At 35.0% G+C, this 27,628-nt stretch overlaps 2 protein-coding genes across 2 annotated transcripts in view; both read right to left on the reverse strand.

Moving 5' to 3' along the window:
- Positions 1-18,494: 18,494 nt before the first annotated feature.
- rasd1 (RAS, dexamethasone-induced 1) lies at positions 18,495-20,048 on the reverse strand. The gene is made up of 2 exons (XM_016440796.1): positions 19,672-20,048; positions 18,495-19,507 (listed from the first exon to the last, which is right to left on the reverse strand). The coding sequence occupies exons 1-2, from the start codon at positions 19,940-19,942 to the stop codon at positions 18,981-18,983; spliced, it is 798 nt and encodes a 265-aa protein (XP_016296282.1). The 5' UTR covers positions 19,943-20,048; the 3' UTR covers positions 18,495-18,980.
- Positions 20,049-26,045: 5,997 nt separating this feature from the next.
- The window catches only part of pemt (phosphatidylethanolamine N-methyltransferase), a 58,714-nt gene continuing 57,131 nt past the window's right edge, over positions 26,046-27,628 (reverse strand). The window contains exon 5 of the mRNA XM_016440837.1: positions 26,046-26,391. Within this exon, the coding sequence (XP_016296323.1) occupies positions 26,337-26,391 (55 nt within the window). The 3' untranslated portion in view covers positions 26,046-26,336. The remainder of the gene's footprint in view (positions 26,392-27,628) is intronic.

Below are 27,628 nucleotides of genomic sequence, written 5' to 3' on the forward strand. Positions count from 1 at the left end.
AGTTGGGTTAGTCCATATTTGACCCAAAGTTGGGTTAAAACAACCCAGCATTTTTTAGAGTGTATATTTAATTCATGCCGACCCATTTCTGATAGACGAGTGAGTGAGTGCGAATGAAAGAGGTTACAGTAATACATTAGAAAGGGTTTTGAAAGTTTTGTTAAGGGCTTGTTAAAGAGAAAAATGGCAGACGGCATCAACGGGAGAACAGTAAAGCGATGACAACGAATCTGTCAGAAACTGGAAGATAGAAACATAGAGTAACAGATCAGGATGCAAACATGTGCTGACGGCATTAGTAAGATGAATATTGGCTGAAGTCGATGTTCACTATGTTCTCGGCTGATGGCATGATTCAGATGGAGGCTTTGTCTAGAAATAATGAGCAGCCGTGCTGAGATCTGCTTGTTTCTTATGTTACAATGACCAGGTGTTTTTACATCAAGACACTTATGCTGCAAATGGAAAGAAAAAGATGGGAAAAAACTAGGCCAGTCATTGTTTTTTTCCATGTTTTTTTCCAAAAGATGGAAAAAAAAAAAATTAAGGACTCTAAGGACTTATAAAATTATTCTGTACTTATCTGCCAAAACGGTCACAGTAATGCAATGTCTTTAAATTATGCATAATTTTCTTTGCAAAATGATTTTTTGCATATGGGATTGATTGCAATTAATTTTATTAATTTATCACCATATGTATTTAATTCACTTAATATGAAGTCCTAGCAAAAGCACAAGCTAGAAAAAAATATATTTTTTTTTAAACGCATGCACCAGTCATCTTGCAGCTTATAATTCTCATCACATCGTCATAAAAGCCCTCAGGACTCCAAATATTCCCTTATTGACTGGGAAACACGTGCTGGTGAAACCAGATACACTGGAAAAAGGGAAATGACAAGTGTCATTCATTCATTCATTTATATTGGTCTAATCGAAAGAAACTATTTTGTCTAGTAGAATATAGTTAAGTAATATAGTACAAATTATTATGGGTTTTGTTCATTTTTCTGGTGTTTCTATAAGACATCACAATAAACATTAAGGCCTTTCAAAGAAATTAAACATTGTCACTTATCTTAAGTGAACATTTTTCATTTTCATATTTTAGCTAATTTAACTGAGCTTTTGTTCATAGTGAAATTAAATTGTAAAAAGCTAAAACAAATATAATATGTTGACTCACATTAAGTAACATTTTGTCTTATGTCTATACAGAATATATTTATTAAGTATATATTGCTATAATTGCCCATTTTAAAGTAGAAAAATGTTTTAATACATTTAAAAACAAAATGATGACACACACACACACACACACACACACACAGAGGTTTGTTTTTGTGAATTGTGGGGACTCTCCATAGGTGTAATGGTTTTTATACTGTACAAACTGTATATTCTATCGCCCTACACCAACCCTACCCCTAAACCGACCCCTTACAGGAAACTTTCTGCATTTTTAGATTTTCAAAAAAACTGACACACACACACACACATTCATTTGTGCCTGTATAGCTGAATGTGTACAGTTACAGTATCACAGTCTGTGAGAACGTAAAGCTCAAGACTCTGTCATGATAATCAATGCTGAGACTCGTCAGAGATGATCTGGAGAAGCTCACTGCACTTTAATGCAGTTCTTCTGGAGCGCCGGCAACTGATCAAGGGTTTTGAGTATGATAACAACATTCATACACTGTACAGAAACATAAACAGATCTAATAGTTACTATACTTTGCACATTACTGCACGCTGCTTCTTTCTAATAAACAATGTCTGTAACTGCACAAAAATTATGCTTAACTTGACCTTTAAGTCATGAGGAATCATGGCAAATAAGCTTAATATTGGCTACAGTGAAAGCAAACATCCTTCCCGAATGAATAAAGACCTTTTATATACTAAGCTGCAAAAAAAAACAAAAAAAAAACTTTGGATCAGTGACGTCAGAAGCTAAAACATTAACACACCACCATCCACATTTACACACAACACTCCACACATCTTGGATAGCCAGAGGGTGAGCACATATGCAACTGGTCACAAACGGTCATGAAAAACAACTGTACTAAGATTACAAATGGAGTTCAGAATAAAAAATCAAATGATGTATGATAAGACTGTCTCAGTAGCTGCATCTGATGCACTCACAGATCCACAGACAGCACAGTATTGAATTACAGCACGTGTTTCCATTGAAAGCTGATCACAGCTATTATCAGACTGTTCTTGCTGGATAATTGCTAGTAACAGAGATGTGGCTGATTCACAGAGGTGATCGTGGGTTGTGTTGACGGTCTCGCTCTTTCTGACGCAGATTTCATGTAGTTTACTGGTCAGATGTGCGTTTAATTGTATTTGATGAGCACTTGTGCTGCACTTTCAAATCTTAAAAGACACTTTAACTGATTTGCACTTTATTTTAAGATGTCTTTACTGTATTATTAAACATCGTATAGATTTTAAAATCTTGCTTATTACTTATAAAGCCCTGAATGGTTTAGCACCTCAGTATTTGAACGAGCTCTTATTGCATTATAGTCCTCCACGTCCGCTTCAATGATGAACTGCCTTTAACTGAAAATTGAGTCTTTACTATTTGTTTACTTATTGACACAATATTTTCCTAATTAATGCTGTACAGTTGCTTTGACACAATCTGTATTGTTAAAAGCGCTATATAAATAAAGGTGACTTAACTTGACTTGACTTATTACTACATTGTAAAATAAAGTGTTCCCAAAAACTGTATGCAGATACATAATATTAATTAAATAAGTGAGTGAGAGACACTTTCATGACTATGCTTCTTAACACACTTAAATACACTTTTAAAACGTGCACCTTACAAAAACTTGACATTAAAAGTTTTACTTCCAAGTACTGTTTAAATCATTATGTATAAGTACACTTATTTTGATGTGTCGACTAGTATACTAAAGCATGTGTAAAGTACTTGATTATATATATTTAACTGTAGTGTGTTATTTATTATTACACTTAAAGTGAATATATTTTAAATGTACTAAATTACAACGTCATCATTTCGAATGTGGAATTTTAAAACATTTAAATACATGAAGTACGTGTTTCAACTGAAACGACATTAAAATATATTTTCATTTAGCATAAACGCTTGTAAGTGCATCCAGCACCATATTTCAAAGTCAATAGAAGTAATTATGAAAAATGTATACATAAAGATGTATTTAAGTTCTATTTAAGTGTGTCAAAAAAGCACTTCAGAGTTAAAATAAATGCATTTATATTAAAGTAAACTATAATAGATTTTAATTTAATTGTAAAGAACATGCAATTAAAGTATTTTTAAGTATATTATATACATAATAAAGTAATAAAAAGTATCCTTTTTCTCAAGGATCTGCTGGGTTGTTTTATGTTTCCGGTTCCGGAGATGTTGTTTGACATATTTACAAAAATGAGCATTTATTAATGCATATAGGTTAATCATATTTGTTTTTTGAAGCACTTTTGAAGTGTGTGTGTGCACGTGTGTGAGAGTGTGTGTGTGTGTGTGTGTGTGTGTGTGTGTGTGTGTGTGTGTGTGAGTGTGTGTGTGTGTGTGGGTGTCGATAATCTGTTGTACCAAGGGAAGGTCATTGAGGGAAAGCAATCTATGCTTCGCTTCTCTGGGTCATTAGATAAGTGACCAGCCTCCAGCTGTCAATGATACTAAACACACACACACACGGCTGATTTTATCTTCCACTGTCTGGACGAACAGATAAACACATGCAACCAGAAAGCAACTCAGTGTCACGCAGGCGAAAATACATCCATCGCTGCTCAGATTTATGAAAATAATAACATGCACACACTCATGCACATGCACATGATGGTTTCTTCTCGATAACGCTTTACATTGAGGTATGATTTGTTACCATTAATTAACTACATTAGTTAACATGAACTAACAATATGTCCACAGCATTTATTAAAATCAGAAGTTTTATTTGTTAAAAAGAGTTGCAGCACTTTGCCATAAGGTCTGTTTTGTTAACATTAACATGAAATAATAGAGAGATATATCTTTTTCTATTAAAATACTCTTACATAAGAGTTTGTACAGAAAGACGGATCAGCAAAGGAGCGGGAAGCAAATTGAGAACATTAATAAAAGCGGCACGTAATGAAAATTCTGAAATCGGCAGAGAAAATGCTTTAAAATATTTATTTTTATAAATAAATTGAATACTATTCTGATTTACATTTATTACAATATTTATTAATCGTTGTGAATTACTTCATTAGTTGAAGTACGGTTGTTAATGGTTTGTTGATGTTAGTTCACAGTGCATTAATTAATTTGGTAACACTACAGTAGGGTGATGTTAGGTAATGCATAACTAAAATTAACTAACAATAAGCACTTCATTTGTTACAGTATTTATTATTCTTTGTTAATGCTAGGTCATAAAAATGTTAGTTAAGGCCCATTAAATAATATTAATAGATACAACTTCTGATTTTAATAATGTAAATAAAGATCATAAATACTTTAGAATTATTTTACATAATTCAGGTTAACTAATGTAGTTAACTAATGGAGCCTTACTGTAAAGTGTTACTGAAAAAGAATATAAAAATTTGACATTTGAAAATGTGATAAATTTGATAAATTATTACTCTCACTATTTTAGTTTACATTATGTATAAGCTTGAAAACATCAGTTTATGATTTTTGCCCATGTTTACTTATGTGTAATTAATCAGCAAAGTAAATATGTATTCTTCTGCCTGTCCTTAAACCAGAATTACAAACACAGCTTTAAGAACCACTCCCATGACTCGTCTATTCAATTTCTATTGTTTTGCACATGCAGCAAAAGTCTAAGACATAATTTCGGCCAAATATGAAGCTTTTATCTTTAAGCTTTAACTTCACTGATCATGGTAACAGCACAACATGAGAAAGTCAGTCTGGCTCAGAGTGGTTATGTTCAGAATAGCATAAAACATACAGTGCTACTGTTTCTGCAGTGTGTATGTAAACTCTTTGCATCTTTTTTTTAATGCATGTAATACTTGGATGATCGACTACATTTGCTGAATATTATATCCAACAATGCAAACGTTCTACATCAGATTTGGAGAAATGTAGCATTGCATCAGTGTCTCAGCAATGGATGCTCTGCAGTGAATGGGTGCCGTCAGAATGAGAGTCCAAACAGCTGATTAAAAGCATCACAATAATCCACAAGTAATCCACACCACTCCAGTCCATCAGTTAACATCTGGAGAAGACAAAAGCTGCGTGTCTGTAAAAAAAAAAAAAAAAAAATGTTTTTAAATAAAATACGAGTCCATAATCCATAATAATGTTTCCTCCAGTGAAAAAATCTGCACAAGACAAAACAGTCCAAAACAGTTATTCTGACGGCACCCATTCACTGCAGAAGATCTATTGGTGATGCAATGCTACATTTCTCCAAATCTAATGAAGAAACAAACTCATCTACATCTCGAATGACCTTTTGAGTGAACCATTCCTTTAAAAACAGCACTTATTTCCGATATGATAACATCCAAATGCTTTCCGGATGATCAAATTTTCTAAGCGTAGGAGAGAGAGGTTGAGATGACTTTAACTCTTTTGCGATGTCAAAGACTGACGTGCAGGTCAATGCGACACTATTTAAAACATCCATCTGTGCTGTGTATCAAGCATACAGAAAAGCAATAATTCTTGTTTATGCGATTCGTAATGTATGCGTCTGTTGATTTCATATAAGTGCTCCGGGAAAGATTGTGCGCTGTGACTAAAATAAGACTGAATTGCTTGGCACAGGCCCCTCTCTCCACTCAGAAACGCAACATCCTTCTAAACAATGATCATTAGGCCTCAATAGGCCTAATCTCAGTTTTGCATGGTATTTATAGCTTAATAATAGTGTTTAGATGTACAACCCTTCTTACTCATACAACACGACTACACAAACAAATACAAATATAGCATGAAATAATCCAATTTATTTGTGATACCATCAACGGAGGTCCTTTTTAATCAGTCTGGCCTTCCATTTCCTCGCACATGCACTCGACCGAACACATGTTTCTGGACCCTCCACGTGGTGACGGCAATCGAAGGAAACTAGAAACACTCGCTCTGAACACTGTTACATAAGAGTTTGTATAGAAAGATGGATCAGCAAAGGAGCGGAAAGCAAATTGAGAACATTAATAAGAGAGGCACGTAATGAAAGAGTAACAAGACTTCACAAAGTCTGAAAGCAGCAGAGAAAACGCGTCGGTTTTGCATTTTTATTATTGAAAAGATTAATTTTTCATACAAATCTAATAATATTTTCATATGAATTGAAATGCAGCCATTTGAAACAGTGCAGGATTTTGAATATTTTTTTTATGCACTTTACATAAGAGTTTTAAAATATTAAAAATGTTTAACTAAAACTTTCTGTGCATTTGCTAGGTCTCGTTTCTTAAAGGGGTCATATGATGCTGCTAAAAAGAACATTATTTTGTGTATTTGGTGTAATGATTTATAAACTCCATAAAATGTGCCGGCGATCCACAGCACTAAGTTGATGTATTCCCTCAGCGACCAGCACGGATCAGCTCCAGGCATGACGAAGCGGATATCGTCCTCTTTTGGAAGACCAAACAAAGTAGTTTAGCTTTCACAACGAAGCGCACAGCCCATTCACAACATGGCGACGGCAACAATACTACAGCGAGAATAAAAGATACGCCTTCTTTCTTTGCGTGAACATTTGGGCGGCGTTATGCAAATCTTCCCACATAGTGATGTAGATATGTGGGGGCGTGTTAGAACGAGCCGCTTTAGGTAGGCGTGGCTGACTCTTAACTTTTATAAAGAATATCTCTTTGGATTTGAGACTTTAGTCTTTGCAACTTTACAGATCTTCTTTATGCACCAAGAGCTTGTAACACTCCAAAGAGAAAGGAAAAAATGAAATTGCATCATATGACCCCTTTAATGCATTAGCTAATTGTTCATTTTAGTTCACAGTGCATTAAGTACATTTTAACTGATAAAAAAAATGCATTATTAAATGTTGAAATTGTACAATATTAACTAAGATTGTTAAGTATTGTTCATTGTTAGTTTATGTTAAAGGAATAGTTCACCCAAAAATGAAAGTTTGCTAAACATTTACCCTCAGACCATCCGAGATGTAGATGAGTTTATCAGATTTGGAGAAATATAGCATTGCATCACTCGCTCACCAATGGATCCTCTGCAGTGAATGGGTGCCGTCAACACTTCCTCCAGTGAAAAAGTGGTCTGGTCTGAATCAGGAGAGAAATCTGCACAGATCAAGCACCGTTTACAATCCAAAACAGCTCTAAACAAATATGTGGCTGGATTTTGAGGTGAGAGACAACAGGAGCTTTTTCTCTGGAGGAAGCATTATTATGGATTATGGACTCATATTTTAGCTAAAAATGTCTTGATGGATTTGTTTCTTACAAACACGCAGCTTTTGGCTTCACAAGACATTAACTGATGGACTGGAGTGGTGTGGATTACTTGTGGATTATTGTGATGTTTTTATCAGCTGTTTGGACTCTCATTCTGACGGCACCCATTCACTGCAGAGCATTCATTGCTGAGCAAGTGATGCAATGGTAAACAAACTCATCTACATCTTGGGCGGCCTGAGGGTGAGTACATATTCAGCAAATTTTCATTTATGGGTGAACTATTCCTTTAACACATACAACATTTCATTTTAAAATGCATTATTAAATGTTAAAATTTTTACATTAACGAAGATTATTAAATGCTGTAGAAGTATTTGTTAGTTAACTCATGTAGTTAAGTAATGCTAACCAATGGAGTCTTATTGTAAGTGTTGTCCAGTTTTCTGATGAGCAGGAGGATGATGATGATGATGATGATTGCTTTTGTCAATGGTAAAGATTGAAGGAGAGGGTTTGAGGACACAGGGACGCCGCACGTGAGTCACATCAGCACACCAGTGTCCTCTCTCTGCTGCTTTATTCTCAAACTGAAACTGATAACCAGTCTGACCATCTGAACCATCACACAAAATCAGAGGGAGAGGAAAAAGCTACTATTGACCAGAGCAGATGAAGAGAGCAATGTTGGGAAGTAACTAACAACATGCAGGGCTGTGCCTAACATTTGAGAAGCATAATAGTACCTCAGCTGTGTGCAGAAGTGGACAAATTACACAAATCATTAAGTATCGAGCATATGTTATTCATGTAAAAATATAAGTACTACTACTTTAAAAATGCTGTTTTTCCAAAATTACAATTTATTCATTTATTTTATTTCATTTTATGTATGTATTTATGTATTTCATTTTATTTATTTATTTTCAAAATTTGGGGTCAGTAAGATTTTTGACATAAATTAATACTTTTATTCATCAGAAGATGCATTAAATTAATCAAACGTGAGAGTAAAGACATTTATAATGTTACAAAAGATTTCTATTTCAAATAAATGCTGTTCTTTTGAACTTTCTATTCATCAAGTAATCCTGAAAAATAAAATGTGTCACGGTTTCCACAAAAAAATATGAAGCAGCACAGTTTTCAACATTGATAATAATCAGAAATGTTTCTTGAGAAGCAAATCAGCATATTAGAATGATTTCTGAAGATCATGTGACACTGAAGACTGGAGTAATGAAGCTATTCACATAGAAAACATGTATTTTAAATTATAATACTTTTCCACAATTTTTACTGTATTTTTTATCAAATAAATGCAGCCTTGCATACTAGCCCCAAACGTTGGTACGGTAATGTAATTTAAGAATTTCAGCAAAATATGATAAGACATGCATCAATGAAGAGGCCTATTTTGTTATCTGGCACAATGATGATAAAAACTTAACAGTGTGCTTTTATTGAATGTTTATTGTTTATTATTATTATTCTGGCTGCATTCACTCTTCTCTGATAGCAGCTGTGGAGTGATTACATTTTCCATATTAATATTTATTCATAGGTACTGCATTAAATTAGCAATTTATAGATTTATCAAAATTATTATAGTAATTTAATGTCTTAGATACAGAGTGTATAAATAGGAGCCTTGTCCTATTGAACCGAATGCTGCAATTTACATATGCATGGATTTATGAACGATTTACTTAGAAATATACTCGTGTTTCATGAATAGGTCAAGTGTGTTTAAACAAAAAAGTTTTTTCGTCGTAACTCATTTCATGTGCATATGTAATGAGGGCATCATATGTACTGTAGATGCACACAGTCACTCAAAGCCTGGAAAAACAGCAAACTATTTCACGACTACAGTGCCAGAAACAGAAAGTCTGCTCACACACGTCATGGAGAAGCCAAAGGAGAGTCTGAATACAATCACACAGTGTGTGTGCTGTGGAGGTGCCTGCGAAGGATGGCATGTCCGCCGGTCCCGTCTGGCACAATACAGATCCAATTTATGGACTCTTAATGGAAATTAGAGAGAAACCTCCGGAATCTGGCTTGGGTGAGTGAGTTTGTGAGCTTATGTAACCGATGGTAATTACCCTGCTCAAAAACAGCAGCTCAAGTCACCAGTGTGTGTTGAGTTCAGCAGCATTGTGTGCTTTAACCAGACTGTTTGATCTGTATTTTGTAGATCATCCATGAAACAAGAATATTATAGTTAAAGTCCCCATGAAATCAAAATTAAAGTTTTGTGGGTGTTAGTATCAATATGTTAGTCTTAAGGTTATCTATAAGGCAGTGTGCTCCAAAACAGTGACAAAATTCGCATTTAGAAGATATAAGCATTCAAAGCTTGCAGTTCCTCACTTGACGTCACATCGTACTTCAGCTTCTCATCAAACTTTCTATCCAATCAAATGCTCTCTAGAAGCCGAAGCCCCGCCCCCTACACTATAAAATAGACGGTGAAGCCGCGGCTGAAATCGGTCACTTGTCCACAGAATTAGTATTTTCTGTCCAGTGAATGGCACGTAGTGCACTATATAGGGGACAGGGAATGATTCAAACAGGGTAAACATGCTTTCCATTGAGGAAAAAAATAAGTCTGGTTTGGCGCTGTGTCACGCTAAAATGAATATAATATATAAAATATATATTTAAAGTATGCAAACACTCAAACTCACTCAAACTAACCCTCAGTAAGTACCAAATGAGAGGAAAAGCTAATAACATGCCAGTAACGTAATAACAGTTTAAACTGAACTGTAAGACTGATTATCTCATCTTCACTTGATCAGACTGAATCAATATTGTAGAAGACATCTCAAACCGATTTACCTCAGCGGAATGTTTATGTTTCATTTCTCCAGAGCTGCATTTGGAGATGCATATGTGGAATATTCCTCACATTAAGCCACCACACAAGTGTTTTTGTGATGTGTGCAGATCAGCCGATTGACTTAGACTGACTCGTCTCATCAGTGATGCTGAGAATGAGATGCATATACATTCAAGTCAAGTCAAGTCAAGTTTATTTGTACAGCGCTTTTCACGATGTAAATCATTGCAAAGCAACTTTACAGCAAATACATTACATACAGCATTCATGCATTTAGCTGATGCTTTTATCCAAAGCGTCTTGCAAAAGAGAAACATAACAATGTGACAGAGCCAACAACCGTCATAATACACACATAATGTCAGGTTTATTAGACAAATAGGTCCCACTTTATATTAGGTGGCCTTAACTACTTATGTTAACTTAATGTACTTATTGTGTTCATATTGTATTGCAAAACACTTTTGCTGCTATCGAGGTGTGATGCGGGTGAGGTTAGGGACAGGTTTGGTGGTATGGGTAGGTTTAAGGGTGGGTTAAGGTGTAAGGGATGGGTCAGTGTAATTATAAATGTAATGACAGTAATTAATTGCAGACGTAGTTACATGCAGGTATTTTTTTAAACATAAGTGCAATGTAAAAACATGTATGTGCACAATAAGTGCACTGTACCAAACGATTGATTTAAATGTAATAATAATATATAAATAATGTAATAATAAAATATAATAAATAAATCATACGTTACAGTGTATTTCATATATTAAGCTTGAAAAAAGTATAAAAACGGCATACTACATGCAATTTTATTTGTCTTATGTAAGCTTATTAAGAACATTTATTTATTCATTTATGCATGTATGAATGCATGTATATTTATTTATCTATTTGTTTATTAGTTGATACTGGACTTTTATCCGATGCAACTATGAATTACTCACATGTATGAAGCACTATATTTTCTATTTAGTATTTGACAAGCTACAATAAAGGTTTTCGACTTTATTTTTTCAAAACAATTTTTTTTTTGTGAATTGCATGTAAACCAAAATAAGCATTTCTACAGCCTTTTCAAAACACCATGTTGAAACTTTGCATGCAAAGAATTCATGACCCACAAAATTACAAGGTGAAATAAATAGCTTAACAAGCATTTCAAGCAGTCTAAAAATCAAATGTGGGTCAAATTGACCGGCAACACAAAAGCAGTGTTATTTTAGCATTATCGAGATACCATCAGGGTAAGTTGGGTAAGTTACTCTAAAAAATGATTAATTACTAGCTACTAATTACATCTTCAACCTCGACCAGTTAAACAATACAAGGATAGACATGAAACTGCTCTTTTAATTCCTTCAAATAATTTATATAAAATTGCATAAATTATTCTTGGACTGAACAAAATGCAATTACGTCAGGAGTAACTGTAATTAAATTACAGAACAATTAACAATGAACCGTTACTTAACTTCTGAAGGCAAACGTTATTACAATAAATGACAGTAATTAATTACTTAGTAATGCATTAAACCCAAAACTATAGTTATTTTAGTACATCAAATGAAACTAAATGATAACGAGAGAACATTATATACTTTATAGTTATAATAAGTTTTTAATTTTTATGGTTTTAGATTTAGTTTTATTTAAGTAGTAATCCTGAACAACAGGAGGGTTACACTAACATGATGAAGATTTGACGCAAGCATGTCGTCTGGGTTTTAAACTCAAAGATTGAAGGTGCCATTAATGGAACAAACGGTCACTAGTGCGGTCACTGTTTAGCTGAGCTGTCAGCAGCTGGTTTCTGATTAAGTCAGAATCTAAAGCATCAGGAAGCGGATGCTGAAAAGCAATGAGTGTGAAACCGCACAGGTAGAACATTTCATAAGCAGCTGGAGAGAAAAAAAACGGAACAACTTGTTTCCCCCTCATTTCTGTCTTGACCTGACCTCGAATTCAGGCCACTCTTAAAACTGTAAAAGTAGGCGTGAAGTCTTATTAACTTTTTGGCAGTGCGTTTCTAGCACATATTGCACTCAATTATTAATATGCTCAAAATTCCTTTTGTGTTGCATAACAGTCATTTTCCAATAAACAAATTCTTTCCTCGAGGTTTCCAGTGTTCCTGTTGACTGTGAATTACTCCAGTAAATTTGTCTAGGGTGGTTTCAACTAAACACAGCTCTCCAAAGTCTCTCCCTCCAAACAAAAGATCAGCGTGATGTGGTAATCTAGGCGTCAACTCGACTGTCATTGAAGCCAGAAGAGAAGGTCAATATCAGTACAGTACGAGCTGTTTCCTCACCTTTTCATGCGACTGACACTCCCTTGAAGGACACAAGGCTGGACTTGCTTGTCTGAACTTGGTCTGCATCAGTGTCGGCAAACTGTTTTAAACTGTTCAGAGTTCAGTTGTTCAGTCGACAACATTTGTTGTGACCCTGGAGCACAAAACCAGTCATAAGGGTCATTTTTTTGAAATTGAGATTTATACATCACCTAAATAAATAAGCTTTCCATTGATGTATGGTTTGTTAAGATATTTGGAGATTTGGACAATATTTGACAATGATATACAACTATTTGAAAATCTGGAATCTGAGGGTGCAAAAAAAATTTGAGAAAATCATCTTTAAAGTTGTCCAAATGAAGTACTTAGCAATGCATATTACTAATCAAAAAATGAAGTTTTGATATATTTATGGTAGGAAATTTACAAAATATCTTCATGGAACATGATCTTTACTTAATATCCTGGTGATTTTTAGGCATAAAAGAAAAATCAATAATTTTGACCCATACAATGTATTGTTGGCTATTGCTACAAATATACCCCGCGCTACTGTTTTGTTGTCCAGGCAGGGTCACGTTTATGTTGATTACCACAAAAAAAATGTCCACTTTTCCTTCCATTTCTTTAAAAAGATAAATAAACAATATGTGTGTTAACATGATAACATGTTGGTGTGAAAAAATCAGTTGCTAATCTTTTCTTTGTAAAGATCCAACTTAATATAACAGAGATTTAAGTGTGTGCTGCATGCGCATTCATTGCCCTAAATGAGAAAAAGTCACAAAAAATAAATAAATAGATACAAAATGTGACTCAGTTGACTCCCATTACAAGAGCGGTGTTATTTTATCATTTTATTTTTATTTTTATATTTTCTGTTTTCATTTTAATTTTGTTGTGTGTAATTTTTGTCCTTTTTTAAAATACGATTTTAATGTCTATTTTTTTTTTAAGGTTTTAGTTTTTCATTTTTATTAGTTTTAGGGTCTATATAGATTCTTTTTAAGTTTTAGTTGTTAATTAGATTTTTTTATGTCTATTTTTGAAAAATGTTTTAGTTTTTATTTTTGTTGTGCATAATTTTGTAATTTTTTCAAAGTTTTTAATGTCTATATAATTTTTTTAGAACGTTTGTATTTATTTTTGTGTAATTTTGTCATTTTTTTAGTTTTTAATATCTATATAGTTTTTAAAAAGTTTTATTTTATTTTTTATTTTTTGTAATTTTCACATATTTATTAGCTTTTTAAAGTCTATTTTTAAAGGTTTTAGGTTTTAATTTTTGTTTTATTTTATTTTATTTATTTATTTATTTATTTATTTTTTCCAGAAAGTGGAAATTTACTTGCCAGCCTTAATTGTCTGCAAGATATATCCAACTTTATATAATGGATATATAAATATATAAAACATATGTCACCATGACAGTGCAATGCCATGCACCTAGAACCTCTAAATGTCTGTAAAAATGATAACCTTTTCACCTTTATACTTTTATTAAATTATAAGCTTAATATCAGCTTCTAAATAGGCCACATTGAATTTGTAACTTTGATTTTTGTTTCTTTCTTTTAAAGAAAACAAGTAGAAGTTATTTTTTTGTAGCATGATAATGCACTTCAACATCTTACAATCTTACAAAACATGAAGCATCATAATATGTGATCCAGTGTATGATGTGGTTTCATCATCTCAGTGGCATAATAAGCAAACAGACGGAAGTATTGATTGTGCTTTTCTCCAGAACGGATCAGACCGAATATTGCAATGAGGAAACATGATTGGCAAAAAAATGTGCTTCCATCAAAACATCCTGTTAATGACAAGCCAGTGTGAGAAGTGATGGAGGAGGCTGTCATTAATGAATAATAACTGATGGTGGAGCATGTACTCCAAGGGTTTGCTAACCGTCACATCAGAACAATCATGCTGTTCAACAAACACAGCAACACCTTACTGTGAGCTGACAGGATGTTCACACACACACACACACACACACACGCACATGCAAACACACACACACACACACACACACACACATGCAAAGACACACACACACACACACACACACACACACCATACACATATATATACACACACACATTCTCAAACAAACACACACACCTTCTCCAGATTATTATTTTTTTAATCTTCTAAACTAAAGGATTTAAAAAGTAGATTTTGGATTAATTTTCAATTTTATGGGGCATGCTGTCACGTGTGTTTTATATGTTGCAATTCCTAAGAAATTATCAAGTATGGTTTCTGTTAATTTTCTGCTTGAAACTCTGGTTAATGTTTAAAATTAGTTTTCCCAGTTTAAATTTAGCATTTGAAATTATTTAAATTAATTGAGAAAAGAAATAATAGATAATATATTTGGAATGTTGTAGAACTTGGAATAAATAAATAAAATAAATTCTTAATGTTAATAAATATTCAAAACTCTAAACACATACTTTTAACTTTATTCTAAAGCCTCTTTGGGAACTGCTGTTTCTTGAGTGGAAGATTTTATTTCATATTGGAAATGCTTTAACTGTTGCTTGTACTTGATAACTTTCATCAATTTCAATTTTGCCTGTTTGTTTAATTTATTGTCTATTTTATTGCCTAGTTTGTGTGTGTGTGTCTTTGCATGTGTGTGTGTGTTTGTGTGTGTCTGCATGTGCGCGTGTGTGTGTTTTGCCTGTGTTATAAACAGCAACTTTTAAATGCACCATATAAAATCAAGTTATTATTATTATTAAAGCATCTATACCTGGAATTCCTTATTATAGCAGCTAAACAACAGCAATCACTTGTAATTCCCGTTACAATAACAGCTAGGCATTCTGTGTGATGCAAACACTCCTGAGACTAAAATGAAACTATTTATATCATGTTTACACTAATCACTACAACTGAAATTTGTTTTCATTTGACCGCAAATTCAGTTAGTTCGTTATGAACATGACTGAATGCCTCCATGAACAAATATCTGCTTTATAGAGCAAAACAGACTTGTCTAACTTACGTAACAAAGTAAAGAATAACATGTTTGTCATTTTTTATTAGTTGAGCATGATATAAAATGAAAGCAAGACAATAAACAAAGCCTGCAAACAGAATTTAAAGACTTCTTTCTTACAAAGTTTCTTACAAAACAATCATTTATTGTGTGTCTGTTTGTCCAAACTAAGCATTAGACGCTGCTTTTTTTAATTAGGTATTTTCATTTAGCATATATATAAATATAAAAAATGTTTACTCTGCGATTTACTCTGTACAGTCCATTTATGAGAATATAATGGCAAACATACAGTCACAGATCTACCATAAGAATATGTGCACAAACAGACAAAACCTGGTGTACGATTAACTTTTTCATAGCATTCATATCTGGGACACCGATTAAGAAAATCAATATTTTAGGAATGCCAAAGCAAATATCTCCAAATCTAGGAATGCAGTTCAGGCCTTGATCAATTATTCAGAGCAAAAGGCCAGAGGGTGATGATGGGTTAACAGAGGACAAAAATACACATCTATCAACACATGCCATAGTTCTTAGTTTTCCTGGAAGGTTTTGGGAAGTTCTTGTGTTATGTTGGACGCATCTCAACTTCAGCAGATGACCAAGACATAAATCAGCCAATAACAACAACCCAAACATTATCATGATTAAATAATGAGCAGTGGTGGTTTCTTTCAAGACCCCAAAATGCTGTCTGGACACACAATGGAGGCTGTGTGAAAATGTCATGCGTACTTTTATGAATGTTTGCTTTTTCTTACAATCCGTCATGTGCTGAGCGTCTCAGTTTGAGGTCAATAATAGCAAGAATAAACTAGATATTAGAGCAGAATCGTTAAGAATGAGTTATTGTATTATTTATTTCAATCAACTTTTATGATTTATTTATTATTTTTTATAAATGTTTTATTTATTTATTAGTTTCTTTGTTTCACTGTTCTCCGTAGACTTTTCCAGGATGAAGAGTCACCAGCGTGGACAAAGACAGCCCCGACGTCCACCAGGAGCTGAACAAACTGAAGACGAAGATCCAGGAGGCTCGGCAGCAGAACTGCGCACGCTCAGAGAGCAGGTCCGGACCAAGAACCAGCTTCTGCAGAAATACAAGAGCCTGTGCATGTTTGACATCCAGAAACCATTCAAAAACCAACACAGCTTCAGCTTGTCCATGCTGGGGTGTGTAACTAACTGACCCACCGCTAGAGGCGACACTGACTCACTGATGCGACTCTTATATTTATACTATTGCTCTATTTTTTATTATTTGTATATATATATATATATTTCGTTTTTACTCTTGGAATAGCATTTGAAAGATTGTGTGCTTGTTATTAGTGACTGGATTCTGTATACTTCACCTTTGTCATAGTTGTGCATTAAATTAAATCACTTCTTTAATACAGGTTTTTACTTGCATTTCAGTGTAAAATCATATTTAATGTGCTTGGGTGACCTGAAACTATATTAGGGTCTTACTGAAGCCATAATAAATTAGAGAAATGACAATCAAGTCAACAAAACGCCGTTTTGAAGCACCCTAGGAGGTATTTTCAGGTTATTCTGTAGTTTTAAAGGCTATATCTAGGATATTTAGATGCAGATTTTAATGTGCTCATTATGGGGACTTATTTCAATCCATAAGATTACTAATTACTAGCAGTGTTTTTTTTTTGTTGCATCAAGTGTGTGCACACAACAATAGACAATAGTTTGAGCATCCAAGAAGGTATTTTCAGATTACTGAGGTTTTCAAGCATATATCTGGAATATTTCTACTCAAGATGAGCTTTAGCTGCGTAAAATGAAGTTCAGAGAAAATGTGGCATACATCATTCCAAGCATACATTAGTCAATTACATTTTTTTTGTACCCAATAACAGACAATAGTCTGAGAATCCTAGAAGGTATTTTCACATTATTGGGCAGTTTATAGGTTGTATCTGGAATATTTAAAATGAGATTTAGCAGCAAGCTTTCGCTTTGGTATAACCATGTTTTTAGAGACAATATTGAGGCCTTATTCCAAGCCATAATAGATTACTCAGTTTTCTTGGAGTCAAGTGTTTATTGACCCAACATACAAATGACAACAATTTGAGAATCCTAGAAGATATTTTCACATTACACCAGTTTTAAAGCATATATTTGGAATATTTATACACAAGATCTGCAAGTTTGGATGAAATCAATTTTTGTAATTTTTTGTTAATGTTTAGAAACAATATTCAGGTCTCATTCCAAGCCGCAGCAGATGAATGACAAGCTGTTTTTGCTTGGCGCCAAGTGTGTACACAACAAAAGACAATAGTTTGAGCTTCCCAGAAGGTATTTTGATATTATTCTGCAGTTTTCAGAAAAGATTAGCTTTAGCTGCATGCTTGGATGAAATCGTGCTTTAATGTGTTCAGAGACGATACTTCCTCATTCCAAGATATAATTGATGAGTGATGGGCAGTTTTTACTTTGCTGTTAATGAAAGACAACAGTTTGAGAATTCTGTAAGGTATTTTCTGATTATTCTGCAGTTTTAAGGAATATACCTGGAATGTTTATAAACTTTCAGATAGATCATGAAAGCATTTTTAATGTGCTCAGAGAACACATAAATTACCAGCTGTGTTTTATTGGTATCAAGTGTGTACAATGAGAGTAGTTTGAGCCTCCTTATATCTGAAACAAGCTTTCGGATAATATGAAACCATATTTTTTTGTAATTTGCTCACGCCTCATTCCAAGCCATAATAGATCAAGGATGCGTCAGGTGTGCACGCATACAAACCACAATAGTTTGAGCATCCTAGTCATTCTGCAGTTTTTAAGCTTATGTATTTGGCTGCGTTAGGTGTGTGGGAAAATAAAGAAATGTCGTCCAATTCGCTGAAAAGTAACGAGGAAACGTGCGCATTCTTGAAAAATGATTTTATTTCTGTTTTCCATGTGTCAAATTCAACATCGACATAGAAGAATAAATATACATTCATTGACAGTAAAAAAAAAGTGTTCACATTGCAATAAAACATTCAAGTTGATTTCACTGTGATCGAATCTAACCAAAAAATGTAAACAGCTGACATTGCAACCCAACTCCCCGTTCTCCCCTCAGCACTCAACAAGGCAAATGTTCTAAGAAAGCACATTTGAAGCATGGAGTTGATAAGCCACATCAAAGAGCGCTCGGACTGAACTGAACAGAGTCGGTGTTCTGTACAGGAGATCTCGCGAGCATTACACGTCGCGAGCTGAGCGCTCAAGCCGATGACTTCTACCGCCGGTGCGAACGCGATCGATCCGGAGTCACCGCAACAGGCACAACTCCCTCTGCCAAGAGACTGCAGCGAGACGGCTGCATCCCATAAGAATGACCGCAGCAGCGCTGGAAGCGCCTCGGTTTTAGCTGATAACGCATCTCTCTTTGTCCTTCGCCTGTGCGCCTCCTATCGCCTTCTCTTTGATGTACATCAAGTCACTATGCACGCTCGGACGGCGCGCAAAAGGCGCAACGATGCCGTACGCGTCGCCGTCCTTGATCTTCTTGTTTCGGAGGGACTTCTTGTGCAGAATGTCGCAGTACTGCACGGACACCTTGCGATGGAGGTCCGGGCTCATCTCGTTGGGCAGTTTGGCGAGGGTAAAGAGTCTCTGGAACATCTGGTCCACGTTGGTGTTCCTCTTGGCGGAGATCTCGAAGTAGGCGCACTGCTCGTCGCCAGCGATCAGCTGCTCGATCTCCTCGCGCTGAACTTCACGGTAAAACTCGCGATCGCCCTTGTTCCCGCAGATGACCAGGGGGACGTCCACGTTCTCTTTGGTCTTGTTTTTAAGGCAGGACTTGGTCTCGTAGATCTGCTGCTTGAGCCGCTGGACCTCATGAAACGACTCGCGGTTGTCCAGACTGAAAACCAGGATGAAAACATCACCTGTGGCCAAAAGAATAAAGGGAGAGGTTAGAGATGCAGTCTACTGCTTAGTCAAAACTGGTCTGATATTTCAGCTTGATCTCATGAAAGTGCGTATCAGTAGCACGAGTTTATGTTTGGCGTACTATTAAAGACGCATTTTCTAACGCGGGCTCGGTATTTACCTGTGAGAATGGATAGCCTCCTCATAGCTGGGAACGGATGGTTCCCTGAAGTATCCAAAATGTCCAGCTGGTATACATCTCCTTTAATGTTGTAGAGTTTCCTGTGGAAGTCCTCTATGGTCGGCGTGTACTGCTCCTCGAAGCGTCCGTTCAAGAAGCGAGACACTATCGCCGTCTTGCCAACTTTGGTGGATCCGAGAATGACCATCCTGTAGCAGTTTTTCGCCGGGATGTCAAACTCGTTCTCCGAGGGACTCATTTTCTTAATCATGTTTCTGTGTGTGAGCGGGTCTGGTGAAGAATAGCTGGTTGATTCTAAGCGCGCTGAGGCTCTCTGAAGCTTTGAGCGGCTTGGAGCGGCTATTTAAACGCGCCTGCGCTCCTCCTCCGAGCGCGTCAGGTGTGGAGAGACTGACGCGTCAGTTCGTGTGGATGAGCGCTTTTGGGTGCAGCTAATACCAGGAAAGCGTACTGAGAGGAAAAGTACTTTCACGTCGTGTGTCGAATTCCCTACTGTACATTATTTGTAAAAACTAAATGTAATTCTTCTGCAAAACGCGCTTTAAGCATGTTTGCACGGTTACACCTGATAATTGATTAGTTCAAAGAATTGCATATTTCTTTTTTATTGCTCGGTTATGTATACATTGGAGTGTTTATAATATTTGTGACCCTGGAGCACAAAACCAGTCATAATGGTCGATTTTTTTTTAAATTGAGATTTATACGTCATCTGAAAACTGAATAAATAAGCTTTCCATTGATGTATGGTTTGTTAGGATAGGGCAATATTTGGCTGAGATACAACTATTTGAAAATCTGGAATCTGAGGGTGCAAAAAAATCTAAATATTGAGAAAATCATCTTTAAAGTTGTCCAATTGAAGTTTAAAGCAATGCATATTACTAATCAAAAAATACGTTTTGATATATTTACGGTGGGACATTTACAAAATATCTTCATGGAACATGATCTTTACTTAATATCCTAATGATTTTTGGCATAAAAGAAAAATGGATCATTTGACCCATACAATGTATTGTTGGCTATTGCTACAAATATACCCCAGCGACTTAAGACTGCTTTTGTGCTCCAGGGTCACATGTTTCAGTAATTTAGGTCACGTCAGTATACTCAGATATAGTAGGCTTTTAGTGTTTGTATGCGTAACACCGTAGCTGTCTGTGTTTTTATTGACCACATTACCGGGGAAGCCTATCTTATGGGAATTTATTTTTCTTCCATCGTACCAGTTATTTATCACTACATTTCACAGTGACAGCTGAGACTTAATAGCTCAGATAGGTTGTTTATTAACATTAGGCCTGTATATTAATTCATCGAAAGATAGGAATACTTGTAACAAAACAGTTTTTGCAGTACAGTTCTGGTAGCTGTTTGTTAGCATTAAATGCAACAGTCTGTCCTAAACAGCATTACTTAATGTATGCGTTAATAATGTAGGCTACGCAGTTCTGGTTTGTTAATGATTATTCGTGACCGCAAACGTGGGAACGGAAAGAGAAGCATCGTTCGCAACATTAGTCGTTAGTGTTTAACAGCTCCTGGATGTGTGAGTAACAGGTCAATAAAAACACAGGAGTCCGTTCGCTACACTCTAAAAAATGCTGGGTTAAATATAACCCAGTGCTGGGTAAAATAGGGACAAACCCAGCAATTGGGCTGTTTTGACCCAGCGGTTGGGTTAAATGTTTAACCCAATCTTCTGGGTAGTAACCCAACCGCTGGGCCAAAACAACCCAATTGCTGGGTTTGTCCCTATTTTACCCAGCACTGGGTTGTATTTAACCCAGCATTTTTTAGAGTGTAGTAACCCAACCGCTGGGTCAAAACAACCCAATTGCAGGGTTTGTCCCTATTTTACCCAGCACTGGGTTATATTTAACCCAGCATTTTTTAGAGTGCATGGTTCAGTGGTTCTGCTGCAGTCTCTCTAGAGAAGAGTTCATCACAGCGATGCGCTCTAGAATGCTTCATTCTGATTGGCTGACAGACGTTCTGAGGTTTTAATTAAAGTTCCAGATTGTGACAGCATTATAGTTCCACATATCAGCCGAAAAGCTGTTTCAAAGAGCCTTAAAGGGAGAGTCACCCCAAAACGGAGGTGTGTGCTGTTTCCAAGATGCTGAATCAGTGAGTTAAGTGAGTGCTAACTCACAAAGAGGAATTTTTGACTCAGAACCGTAATTATAGAAAATTAATGCAGGTGGAAAGCAAAGAAAACGAATGCAGGAGCTGTGCAAATCAGACCCTCACACACACATTCTGAGTGACAAGGACCTTTACAACCAGAGAGAACTTTGACTGTATTTCTACACTCTAAAAAATGCTGGGTTGTTTCAACCCAACTTTGGGTCAAATATGGACTAACCCAACTTTTGGGTTAAAAATTGAATGTAAAAATTTAACCCAACGGTTGGGTTAGTCCATATTTGACCCAAAGTTGGGTTGAAACAACCCAGCATTTTTTAGAGTGTACAGCTTGACATTCAAACGATGTGTCCAAAAGGCCATGGAGAGGCACAGCTCATCTCCGCCAGCATCACAAGCATTTCTCATTTTATTTCTCATTCCCATCAGAGAGGCTTTAGGTATGCCGTCTTTCAGATTCATGCATGAATGAATGAGTTCAAGATCTTTCTGTAGATTGCATGAGCTTTTTTGAGAGCCAGACCATTATCTGAACCCCTCTTAACAGGATCATTCACTCAAGAATGAAAATTGCAATCATTTACTCACGCATATGTCATCCAAACCAGTTCAGCGACGTCTTTTCCTTCCATTAAACACAAAAGTATAACTATATATATATACATATATATACAATAAACCGAGCAGCAAATCAGTATATTAGAATGATTTCTGAAGATCATGTGACACACTGAAGACTGGAGTAATGATGCTGAAAATACAGCTTTGGTCACAGAAATCAATTAAATTCCATAATGTATTCACATAGAAAATTTTTATTTTAAATTGTAATATTTCACATTTTTTACGGTCATTTTGGTGAGCAGAAGAATATGTACTGTGTATATATAACAATAAATAAACAAAATAAGCCTGTCAAATAAATAGTATAAGTCTAACACGCTTCATCTTGGAAGTCACTGTACTTGATGCACATTATTTCTGAGTACTGTTATATAAGAAAAATCAAATCATACTCCATACACATTGTAATAGACATAAATAGGTCAAGTGTTTGAGAGTTAATGCTCTTAGCAAATACATTGTAGTTGAGTTTTAAATGGCTCCTTCCAGGAATTTGAGTTGTTAAGTGCTCTTAAGGTCTGAACAAGGCTAATGACTAATTAAATGAATACGAGCCCTGCAATTAAACCCACAGTCCTGCATAATCAAACCTTCATCCCTGACATTTATAATGACCCTGAGAGGTGTATGTATGTCAGCTGTCAGGTTATTCAATCCATAAGAGTTTATTAGAGGAGAGAGATGAATGCAAGGAAAAAGAAAGAGTGCAAGGAAGTCTCAAAGACCAGGATGATAGGAGACAGAATACGGCAGATATAAACAATCCTGTTTTTGTAACACATACATTTCTTTGATTTAAATAAAATGTATTATAAAAAGTGTTATATGAATGAAAAATCTGACACCCTTGTGAAAAATGGTGCTTGCGGTATAATTCAAATCTTAAAATTCTATTTTTAAAAACTGCGTGGATTAAATAAACATATAAGTGCACTTAAAGCGAGACACTTTCATGACTATATTTAGTGCTATATTATATTCATCACTTTACTATATAAAGTGCACTTTGTAACAACACCAAATTAAAAGTTTTACTTAACGTTTTACATTTTTTTTGTCATGCCTTAAATTATTACATTTATATACATGACATAAAAGTATATTTTAGTTTACCAAAAAAGCTCGTCACAGCATTCAGCAATTATATTACAAAGAAAATAGAAGTAATTATGAAATTACATATAAATATGTACTTAAGTCCTATTTACGTGGGTAAAAAAGCATTCTTAAGTTCAATTAAATTGCATTTAATTTAAATGTAAAATGTAATGCATTTTCGTTTCATTACAAATAACATGCAAGTAAGCGTCTAAAATGCAACATTGCATTCAGTTCACACTTTTCAAATGAATGATTTCTGAAATAAATACTATTTACGTGGGCAAAAAAGCATTCTTAAGTTCAATTAAATTGCATTTAATTTAAATGTAAAATGTAATGCATTTTTGTTTCATTACAAATAACATGCAAGTAAGCGTCTAAAATGCAACATTGCATTCAGTTCACACTTTTCAAATGAATGATTTCTGAAATAAATACTCAAAAGTATGCAGAGAAGTACTTCTGTTTGGGTACATTACACAACACATATGAGCAGTATTCAGTTTATTACAGAGAGTGAGATATGAATGAAGGTTTTGATATGATCAGTGAATTGTTCACTAAAATGTTTCAAACTGGGTGTCTGTGAATCGTTTTGACCGATTCATTTTAAAAATAACTAATCCTATTGTGATTCTGCAGCGGTTTTGCTGTACGTTTCTTTTTATGTGACGCCAGCGAAGACAATGCAATAGATAGAATGTGGTTTTCACTTGCAGTGTCCGGTCATTTTAACTAATTTGAACACAACTCGGGTAAAATATAATTGTTTTGCTATACTGAATCCACACACTCTTCTGAGCTGAATGAGGACGCCTCAGAGGTCAAATATTATCAGTACACAAACTAAACAGAACTGGAACAGAGGAAGAGAAAAAGTGATTACGGCATAAATTAAAGATGAAACGAAGCAGAAGACTGATGCATTTCTACTCCTCAGTCCCAGTCAAGACAACAACCGAGCGGCTCTGGCAGGGAACCCCATAATAACAACAGTAAATATTATTACATGCGAATGGATGTATTTTGGTTAGATACTGATCTCTTTTTCCATTTTCTATAACAAGAAATTAATAAAACGAATTATTGGCACAGTGTGCAAATCAATGGAGTGATTACTTTGTTTTGAAAACAGTCTGTTCTGGAGGTCGTATTATGTAACGTGTAATATATTCTTCAAGAGATTGTCAAGCAGAGATATGATGTCCGAGCCGCTGCCCAAGGTTCAGGATTGATTGTGTTATCATGCTGATGACATCAAATATCAGACGCTCATGGGATCCTTTACGGACGCAGCAGAATCCAAAATCATTGAGAGACTGTTCTTAACAGCGGACTGTTTGCCGGGTCAAGGGGTCAAGATTTGAGCGGATAACATGGTCTGTTAATGCTTTAAAGGAATCGTTCACCCAAAAATGAAAATGTGCTGACACTGTCCTCACCCTCAGGTCATCTGAGATGTAAATGAGTTTGTTTCTTCATCAGATTTGGAGAAATGTAGCATTGCATCACTTGCTCACTGCAAGTGAATGGGTGCCGTCAGAATGAGAGTCCAAACAGCTGATAAAAACATCACAGTAATCCACAGCACTCCAGTCCATCAGTTAACATCTGGAGAAGACAAACGCTGAAACAAATCCAGCATTAAGATGTTTTTAACTAAAATCCATAATAACGCTTCCTCCGGTGAAAAAGTGCATCTGCTGTTGTCTCTCACATCAAAATCCAGCCACAGATTTGTTTAGAGCTGTTTAAACGGTGCTTGATCTGTGCAGATTTCTCTCCTGATTCAGACCACTTTTTCACTGGAGGAAGCGTTATTATGGATTATGGACTTGTATTTTAGTTAAAATCATCTTAATGCTGGATTTGTTTCAGCTTTCGTCTTCTCCAGATGTTAACTGATGGACTGGAGTGCTGTGGATTACTTGTGGATTATTGTGATGTTTTTATCAGCTGTTTGGACTCTCATTCTGACGTTTAATGTGCATTTGGGAATGTTATTATAAAATATAATATATATTTTTTATCATTTTTTTATTTTATAGTACAATTGTTTTAATAAATAGTAAAACAGTAATGTATTGGTACTCTTTTTAAAATTTGAGTTATAATAATAATAAAATGAAAGACACTAATAAAAGATTAAATATTTTATTAATTTAATTGCATGTCATTTGACCATTAACCAATATCAGAGAGCCATAAAGATGCAAATGCGTTGTTGAATATTAGCTTAATTTCTCAGGGGGACTTCAAGTAAATATATGGCGTCTAAGGGGTTCATCTGACCTGATCTGTACCATTAGAGTAGGAAGAAAAGGAAGAAGAGTGTGTACATAGTGAAAGAACTGGATGTGTCCATTTATTTTACCTTTGGAAAGAAAAACATGCAAAAGCAAAGTACACTCACATGAATCAAATGGACCCTAAAACAGCTGATTTCAGCCTAGACGTGCATTAGGAATGGATCGAGGAAATAAAAACAATCACATCTTTTATGGTTATGATATGTGAGCAAACTACAGATTACCAATACTGGATATTGGATTGCTACAGCTGAAGATTGTCATTGCATTCACAGTTTGCATTCAATATTGCGGTAAAAGTGTTAAACATCAATGTGCAATTTGCAGCTGTGCTCTTTAACTCTCTTTATACCATCAGTATATTATACAGATTAATCAGACATAGTCTGCAGGCGTTTACATCTGAAATCATCTCCATCCACAGTTTCCCATCCCAGAGGATCAGGAATCTGAGCGTCTTTACTTGTGCTTGCAGCGCTGGCTCCTCCGCTGGTAGATCTCCTCAGTGAATGGTCTGCAAACATGAGAAGGTGAGCGCAAACACAGATTGTAAATCTCAAGAGCTGTGCGGTGTACCAGCCTGAGCCTGGCACCCGCGGGAGAGAGAGAGAGGGAGAGGGAGAGGGTAGAAAGCAGATGTGTTTGTTGTTTCCTCTGGCCTTGGGCCTTGCACTGTGCACACACAGACTGTGGAACAAAACCAAACACGAATTTGTCCAGTTTATCACACAGACGGTTCATGTGAATGCTTCATAGCAGCTCCTGATGACAGATGTTTGTGGGAGAGAGAGAGATAGAGATAGAGAGAGAGAGAGACACAGAGAGAGATAGAGATAGAGAGAGAGAGAGACACACACAGAGAGACAGAGAGATTATTATTATTATTATTATTTTGTATCTTTTTGTACATGTATACTAAGCTTTGGCAATATTGTATAATTTACAGTCATGCCAATAAAGCAATTTTTGAATTGAATTGAACTGAATTGACAGAGAGAGAGAGAGAGAGAGAGCAGCTTTATTGTCTATTCATTATATATGGGGTTTGTAATTCTTGCAACCCTGTTAATTTGGGACAGAATAGTCTAAATACAACTGCAAACATTAACTCAGAAGTTCAAAATGAAACATTATTTAAAAAAAAATACATAAAATCGAAAGTGATGTGGAAAGGTCTAAATGAGGCTACTACTAACAAATTAAAATGTAATATTAAAATGTTACATTTATATTAAATTATTTAAAAATAAAAAACTTAAACTTCAAATTTCAAAATTAAACACATTATTTAAAAATAAAAACTTAAACTTCAAATTTCCAAAGTAAACACATTATTTAAAAGCAAAATAAAATTAAATAAAAAGTGATGTACAAAGGTTCAATTGATGTTATACTTACCTGGGTGTCACAATTTGAACAATTAACAAACATTAACTCTACAATTAAGAGACATTGCTTAAAAACAAAGCAAAAATTGTCAGCGAAACCTTCAGGAAATGTTAGGAAAACATTTTTTTGAGCAGTTTTATTGTCTATATTGTTATAAATGAGGTTTACAAGTTTTGCAATCCTGTTACAGGACCAAAATTGTGTCTTAATACAATTTTAGACATTGCCAACATTGACTTAAAATCCAATATTAAACACAATATTTAAAGAATAAAATCAAACAAATAAAAAACTTAATGCAAAATTAATCATTACTTAAAAATAAAACAAATTAAATAAAAAATGAAATCAAAAGTTAATTT

The sequence above is a fragment of the Sinocyclocheilus anshuiensis genome, unplaced genomic scaffold (genome assembly GCF_001515605.1).
Source record: "Sinocyclocheilus anshuiensis isolate Anshui unplaced genomic scaffold, SAMN03320099.WGS_v1.1 scaffold454, whole genome shotgun sequence".
Taxonomy (NCBI): Eukaryota; Metazoa; Chordata; class Actinopteri; order Cypriniformes; family Cyprinidae; genus Sinocyclocheilus; species Sinocyclocheilus anshuiensis.

Coding starts and splice junctions, on each gene's coding strand:
- rasd1 (XM_016440796.1), bottom strand. CDS start 19,942: ATGATTAAGAAAATGAGTCCCTCGGAGAACGAGTTTGACATCCCGGCG. Junction 19,508..19,671: donor GAGGCTATCCATTCTCACAG/GTAAATACCGAG, acceptor TTTTGGCCACAG/GTGATGTTTTCATCCTGGTT.